General features: G+C 40.4%; 1 protein-coding gene across 1 annotated transcript in view; it reads right to left on the bottom strand.

The window, feature by feature from the left end:
* Positions 1-29: 29 nt before the first annotated feature.
* Positions 30-8,469, bottom strand: part of LOC128248496 (uncharacterized) — a 9,673-nt gene continuing 1,233 nt past the window's right edge. Inside the window, exons 3-4 of the mRNA XM_052969845.1 lie at positions 5,753-5,947; positions 30-5,713 (exon numbers count right to left, since the gene is read on the bottom strand). Of these exons, the coding sequence (XP_052825805.1) occupies positions 5,291-5,713; positions 5,753-5,947 (618 nt within the window). The 3' untranslated portion in view covers positions 30-5,290. The remainder of the gene's footprint in view (positions 5,714-5,752; positions 5,948-8,469) is intronic.

The raw sequence follows: 8,469 nt of genomic DNA, 5'->3' as shown, positions 1-8,469 counted from the left end.
CCCCTAACCCTAGGGAATTGATCATTTAATTCGTAAAGGATAAATGAACCCACCATATCAGCTATTTGGGCTGAGTCAGAGCTTCCCATGGGGACATCAAAGGCCTCTGGTGTATCTTTTCTTATCCATATCCTATCTTTAAAGCTAATGAATGATTTCCTCGCTGCTGTTATTACTTTGAATTCTTCTCTAGTGAGGCCTGCCTTCTTATGGAAGAACCACATTGCCTTATTTAGTATTATTGGGTTAATCCTTAAGGAATCTAATCAATGATCCTTTGGGGTGAAGTCTTATGCTATATTGGTAACGATTACAAAATTTACTGGAAAATTATATATATATATATATGTTTTTGTTTGATTAAATAATAAATTTACAGCATTGAATTTAATATTCCTCTAATTATTAGACTTTATAGTGTGACTGTCACTACCTCTTCTACACATCATGCTCATGGCCAAATCAGTGAATGGTTGCTGAAAGCTATGACCACGTAAACCTGTATTCAACTTATTTGCAGAATATACAAGTGAATGAAGATATTGAAACCAGAAAAGTTGAAGATAATGTCAAAGAACAGCTTGGTTGCTTCGTATGTCCTACCATGTCTATGTTGAACAATTCTTTAATGTTTCATGATTACTGTGGTCCAGTTAATCCTAAATCATTCTCAGCTTTTACACACAAGTCAGTGCAGACTGTACAAGAAATTCATACCAAGAATATAGGAATACAATATGATCCTGCCAATAAACTTGTAAAAACAAACATTTCTCTTCTCCAAGCTTAGATTCGAAACTGAATCTAAGTATTCTCCCTCGTAGGATTTACTGTGATCAACAGGCGCGAAATCAGGTTTTCTTTGTCCTGTCAAAAAAATGATGGATAGCCTCCCCTCGACCTTATAACCTCATAGATGTCAAGCGAAGTTCACTGGACAGCGACTGACCTACTTAGGTACTAAACCTGCTGCAGCATGTCCATCCTTCTAGCTGCCCCTGATGATTATAGATAGGAGAGTTTAGCAGGGAGGACAGAGAGAGAGAGAGAGAGGGAGACTGTGATTCGCCGCAGACTGACCCAGTGCTCTGCAATGATCACACAGAGATTTGCCGTGCCATGCTAATGAGAGAGAGAACTACCGCAAGATGAAAGAACCAACACATGAACATATTTAGTCTTCGGATACATCAACTCCACAGATGTACCCTGGTTTCATTTTTCCTAGCAACTCGAAGTAAGTTGCCAAAATTTAATGTAGTGGTGAAGAATATTTACTAACACCAGAGTTCAATGCAGCAAATAAAATCTGTTATAGTTGAACATAGTTATCACTTTGTTTATTCACAGGCAAACACATGCCTATCGCACCCTGACACGATAACACAAACAAACAACATTACTCCACCACATTTTGGTGACCCCATCACAGAATTCCGGCCTTCCCTGGAACCAGCTTCAACCAAAGAATAACAGCCTGCACATCATCTGTCAATGAAACAACTAGGAAATTCTCAGAACACAATGGCTTTTCCAGAACCGAACCCAGCGGCGAATACATCACCTACCAGCATGACATTTCAAGCGGCGATTACGTGGAGAATGCCCCCATTCTGGACGCACGACCCTGCATTATGGTTTCACCACATAGAAGCTCAGTTTTCTTCTCACCAAGTACTGAGCGATGCATCTCGACTGTTGCATGTAATCGGTTCCCTATCACCAGAGATCATGAACGTCGTCCGCGACATCATTATAGCACCACACGGTTCTGCATTGTACGACACTGATAAACAGAACTTCCGAGTCCCAATGAAAGCGACTTCACCAACTTCTGACATCAGAAGAATTGGGCCATAGAACGCCTTCCCAGTTTCTACGCAGAATGAAGCAGCTTCTTGGAGATGAGAGCCTCCCCGACAAAGTTTTCAAGCAGCTTTTTCTCCAGCGTCTGCCCTCTAACACACAGGTGGTTCTCGCTTCCACACGAGAATCCACATCCATTGAGGAACTGGCAGAGTTAGCGGACAAAATAGCCGAGGTACCACATAGGTTTTCCACAGTATCGACGGTGACGCCAGCAGCTCCCACTACCAATCCTTTCGCCGACTAGTTCTTCTGAAATTGTGGACTTGCGTTCATTAATGACGCAGCAAGCCGCACAAATACAGACCCTCACAACCCAAATACAGGCCCTATCGCTTGGTAACCAGCGCCGAAGCAGCAGCCGACCGCATCGATATGGTAGACGATCCTGCAGTCCCAGTGCTAGTCGCAACTCACACGACACGTGCTGGTACCATCGAAAGTTTGGAACACAGGCGCGGAAATGTACCAACCCATGCTCATTAGCACCACCCAGTTCGGAAAATGGTACAGGCAGGAATTAAATGCAATGGAAGTTCCTGGTTCGCACCCAGAAAGTCGTCTGTTTTTCGTTTGCGATTGGGTAACAGGCACATGTTTCCTGGTTGACACCGGCACAGAAGTCAGCGTAGTCCCTGTTTCCAGCATTTCAGGAAAACGAAAGGAGACACCAGTCTGTCTTTAGGCAGTTAACCACTCGCCGATCGAAACCTATGGCGAACGGTCCCTAACGCTGAACTTGGGAGTACGCCGCACCTTCTAGTGGGTATTTGTCATCGCCAAACTGCCAACCCCTATCTTAGGAGCCGATTTCCTGCATCATTTCAATCTCCTAGTAGACATGCAAAAGAGACGACTTGTCGACAGCACCACACAACTTACTGTGCGCGGTATAGCCGCTCGTATGGCTACAGTCAGCCCAACCATATTGCTTACAACAACGACTCGTCACAGTACCATCCTGAAACAGTACCCGGACGTCACTCGACCAGTATTCCATAACCAGCCGATTAAGCACGACATCACCCACCACATCAAGACCAGCGGTTCACCTGTTGCTGCACGACCCAGAAGGTTACCACCTGATCGCCTCAAAGCCGTCAAACGGGAATTCCAGCACATGCTCGACCTTGGAATCATCCGCCCGTCCAGCAGCAACTGGTCCTCGCTGATACACTGCATCCCTAAAAAATCATCGACCGATTGGCGGGTTTGCGGTGATTATCAGTCGCTAAACAAAAGTACGGTCAGTGATGCTTATCCAGTCCCTTTCCTGCAGGATTTTTCTAGCTCGCTGCATGGAGCTCGCATTTTTTCCAAGATCGACCTTGTGCGAGTGTACAATCAAATACCAGTAGAACCTGCGGACATCCCAAAAACAGCAGTCACGATACCTTTCGGAATGTTTGAATTCCTGTGTATGCCTTTTGGTTTACGTAACGCAGCACAGACATTCCAAAGGTTTATCGACATGGTCACCAGAGGTTTGCCTTTCATCTATGCCTACATAGACGACATACTGGTGGCCAGTAACTCGGAAGAAGAGCATGACCAACACCTGCACCTGCTATTCAAACGCCTGCGCAAATATAGCGTTGCTATTAATCCCAGCAAGTGTTCCTTTGGAGTTGCTTCCCATCATTTTCTCGGGTACATCATCGATAAGGACGGTATTCGTCCCCTTCCTGAGAAAGTACAGGCCATCGTGGAATTTTCACCACCCACATCTCTCCACAAATTAAGGGAGTTCCTCGGTCTCATAAATTTTTATCGGAGATTTTTACCTCACCTTGCCGAGATAGCGCAACCGCTCACGGATTTGCTACGTCAACGAACTTGCCCTGGATGAAGATCAACTCGCCTCTTTCGCTGCCCTGAAAAAAGCGTTATACAACGCTACTATGTTGGTGTATCCGAAACCAGATGCCCCGCTGTGTTTACTCGTCGATGCATCCGATTCCGGAATAGGAGGCGTCCTACAGCAGCTTGTTGACTCCACTACAAACCTATTTCTACAAATAGCAGTACTCAGACCTAGGAAAATAAGATGGTGGATTGTGAAACACAAGCAAAAACACCTGTGCATACATATGATGTGAAAAATGATAATCAGAAGCTTCTCTTTTACACAGGAATACCAAATTCCATGACTTTGATTGTCTTTTTGATGAAATTAAAGATGATGCAGCAAGTGAAACTTCCAGACATGGTGCATCATCAGAGCAAGTGAGACCCAGACAGCTTCGATTAATTGATGAATTTTTTCTTGTACTTATGAGATTGCGATTTGGGCTAGGATTTAGCATATTGCTTCTACATTAGCACAACTACATGTGGCACAATATTTAATAAGTGGATTGATTATTTAGATGTCCAGTTATCATTTCTGGTAATATGGCCATCAAGAAAAGCAGTGAATGACCATATGCCACCATCATTCCGTGCAAAGTATCCAATTTGTCGAGTTATAGTTGATTGTACAGAAATACGAACTGAGACTCCTTCTTCCCTACAAAGCAAATCATTGATGTACAGTGATTATAAATCACATATGACATAGAAGAGCTTAATAAGTATCAGTCCAGCTGGTGCAGTAACTTTTGTATCGAAATTATGGGCAGGGAGTGTCAGTGATAAAGTTATTACACAGAAAAGCCATTTATTAGATCTCTGTGAGAATGGTGATTCCATAATGGCCAACAAAGGATTTCTTATCTCTGATCTCACAACACCCCATGGGTTCCAGTTGATCATACCCCCCCGTTTAAAATCCAGAAAAAGCAACTATCCAAGAGGGAAGTTTTGGAAACACGGACTATAGGAAACCTTCGGATTCATGTTGAGCGTCAGATAGAAAGAATTAAGAACTTCAATATTTTGAAAACAGTCATGCCTTTAAGTATGTCTCACCAAGTATCAAAAATTTGGAAATTATGTGCTAGGCTGACCAATTTACAGCCACCACTTTGTAACTCATAACTGCATACCCTAAAACACAACAACTAGCAATTCATCATCTTATGTGGTTTTGCTGAGAAATTCAGACTCCCTTATAATGTTTAGAATGATCACTCAATGAAACTGAATATAATACTGTACATAATTATTAAAAATTGACAATTCTTTACTATTATGGGTAAAGAAGCGATGCAAAGAGCATAATTTTAATATATTGAAAACACACACGTACACACCAATTTAAATTCCCTAAAAATATATTATCTATGGTGTGTTCAAAAGCACAAATTTGAATTACAATACATGCATATTTTTGTAAAATATTGCTGAAAGTTTCCTGCAAGGTAGTCTCTCTCGTGTTCCCGTTTGCATACACAGCCTGGATATAATATACACATTACATTGCTGGGATGTAATGCCTTGCTTGCATGAAGTGGGAACTGGAAAATACTTCTGGCAGAACACCTCAAAGATAGAATGTTTTTAGTTTTTCCACCATTGTTAGCCACAAGTTCCACTCAAAGTAGATCCTCTCCACTGACATTGGATGTTTAAGGGTCCAAACTACAAAATCACACCATTTTCTTCCAGTCAATGCCATCTGCCCTTGCACTTGATACAAATAGGAGTGATGTCTTTTCAGCACAACATTGTCTTTAACAGAACAAAAGAAAGCACTGTCCTTTGCACATTCATGAGGGGATAACCATTTCCCCTTGTCACTAGATGGACATTTAATTTTAAGCAATCCTGGTCCATCTGGAAAGTTAGGTATGTCAACTAATCCATCTGGGCTTGCATCGAGATATGGATAGGAGGGATTAATGATCAATCCACAATCCTTCACACTTGTATTGGGGTGAAATTCCTGTATCCTTTTTGTATATAATCGTCAAACAGCAGGCTAATGACTTATACCCAAGCAGGTATGGCTATTTTGAAACGTTTTGTTATACCCCATTACTTGTTTTACAAGGTTGTCCGTTTCAGTCGTGTCTTTATGAACAAAGACATGACCAAAACTAGAACTGGTAATTCGACCCTTTCTTTGTTCTTTCCATGTTCTGTTTTTGTTTTGTCCCCTGGTAATAAGTTCAACTTGAACACACTGTTCCTCACTAATCTTTTAATTATTCAAGAATCTGACAAAGAATTCCCTGACAGATTGAGTATCTAAATTAGTGCTGTCGTGAAATTGAAAGTCAATGTTGTCTTTAATAATATTAGGGACTTGTGTCGTAGCAGAAACACTTTGGTCTGGAGTGTTATCTGCGGTATGACGTCAGCGACTGGGGAGCTGACCGGAAGAGGAACAAGGGCAGATGGCGCCTCGATCAGGATTTCGTGCAAAACGATCGTCTAGGATGTTGGGAGAAGCAGCTGCTATTTCTAGTGTCCTTCGGGTCAAAATAATTAAACAGGCTCTTACTAATGCTAACATCGTGATATTCGATGTTGTGTACGTGTCTGTCATGGTAAAATATGCTACTCCTTGACTGTTGCTTTGCCTTCATCCGTAGCACGAGGTAATTGAAAATATCATTATCTGTGAAATTCGGCAACTTATAAAGATCTTTAGTCAAATCTGCTGAAAGTAGATTGGGATCAGGTAAAACTTTACCGAGAGGAGATATAAGCTTCTGCTTATTCCTGTCTGAAGTACACTTATCGTCCAATGAATTTAATTTGTTGACATTCTTCATTGACAGAATTTTCATACCTTTTAGCCTTTCAACCAGTAACATACTGTCCATATAATCTTAGGTGATTTTTCAGATTAACACCCACACAATCTTCACTAGGGTGTTAGGGTTAGGGTTTTAGAGCCTGGGTTGGGGAATTCCGTCCCTAACCCTAACACCCTAGTGAAGATCGTGCGGGTGTTAATCTGAAAAATTACCTAATCTTAAATATTTCCTTAACTTGGGAACAGTAAGTGCTTCGATAGCTGGGTCATCGAGCTGCTTTGTATGCATGATAAAACATGAAATAATAACAATAGTGTGGCTAGTCTGCGGAAGTTTAACTGTCTACATGGAGTGCCGCCTAGCGAAGGGAGATAACATACTTATCGGAAAGCCCTATAGGAGTCGTACACTATTTACATTTGACGGATATTTGTCCTCATCGTCTTATACTAATTTTATTAATTCTTTTTAACATGCTATTTACCATCTTTCAGTCACAAGATGTTGAGCTGAAGCAATGACATTTGGCCAAGGTAAAACATAGTGGGATTGAACATGGAACTATATGGTTGTCAAGAGAGCTTTTTAACCTCACAGCCTAATAGAATGTTCATAGAATGAAATAACATTAAAACAAAATGTGGCTGAGTGGTAAGAAGCTTCCTTCCTAACTACATGGTCCAGACACCTTAGGCAAGTGTCTACTACTATAGCCTCAGGCCGACCAAAGTCTTGTGAGTGGATTTGGTAGACGGAAACTAAAAGAAACTCATATGTGTATGTGTGTGTTTGTCCCCCTAACCACCACTTGACAACCTTGTGCTGGTGTGTTTGTGCACCTGTGACTTAGTAGTTCGGCAAAAGAGATCAACAGAATAAGTACCACTTCTTCACAAAAGATAAAAAGTCTCGGGTCAATTCATTTGACTAAAAATTTAAGACAGTGCCCAAGTAAGGCTGCAGTCTAATGAGTGAAACAAGTAAAAGATAGAAGCAATGAAGATTTCTGAAAAATCTTAAGACAAGCTCTTATTTAAACAATTGTACACAAACACACACAAGTATGCATATTCACATATATAGAACCTAGAAAATACAGGGAATTCACTAAAATCATTTTCATAGCTGCCAAACGACGATGATGTAGTGTAGAGGTGGACACGAGAAAGATGTGTTTTGTATTTATGTAAATCAAGTGCAAATGTAGAGGTTTGTATACCTTCAAGAAATTATCCTTGTGGAAAGAAGGAGAAAAAAAAAACTGTAGTTGCTCAACCTTCCAGAAAAATACCAACCAAAATATAACCTCAAATTGCAAATAACACTTTTGGAAAATAAGGGTTATTGACATTAAACTATAGTAGCAAATTGGAGGGAATGTAGAAAGAAGCACAAAAAAAAAAAATAATTAATAAATAAAATTTCACAGCCTTTCATAAAAAACATGTTTAACATATTTCAACATTTTCATTTTCTCCAACTAATTTTATATACATGTCACCTACAACATCTCTTCATAGAAGTCTTCATTCATGAAGATCATAATGTAGCGATAGTATATAGTTTTGATTGCAGTGATGGTGTAGTTTTCATGGTACAGGTAAAAGTGTAATGATGTAGTTTTAGTGGTTTATGATTGTCTTGGTGTTAATGAAACTTGGGGATGGAGTTTTGGATCAGGATACCTATGTAAGTTGGAATTTCTCCGTTTTGACGAGTATTTTTCAGATTTGTTTTTAAACAAAACTCTTGGAAATGATGAGGGACATTTCTTCTTTTTGCTCAAAAGATCATTTCCAAGTGTGTTGTCAAGAAGGAAAAAAAAAATCTGAAAAATCCCCATCAAAACAGAAATTCCAACTTAGGTGGGAATCCTGATCAGAAACTATCTACTCATGAAAAAAAAGTTAACATAGCATAGCCAAATGAATTGACTAATATATTACCACCGGTATTT

This window comes from Octopus bimaculoides, chromosome 8 (genome assembly GCF_001194135.2).
Source record: "Octopus bimaculoides isolate UCB-OBI-ISO-001 chromosome 8, ASM119413v2, whole genome shotgun sequence".
NCBI classification, from domain to species: domain Eukaryota; kingdom Metazoa; phylum Mollusca; class Cephalopoda; order Octopoda; family Octopodidae; genus Octopus; species Octopus bimaculoides.
This window is presented reverse-complemented; position numbering and strand designations above follow the sequence as displayed.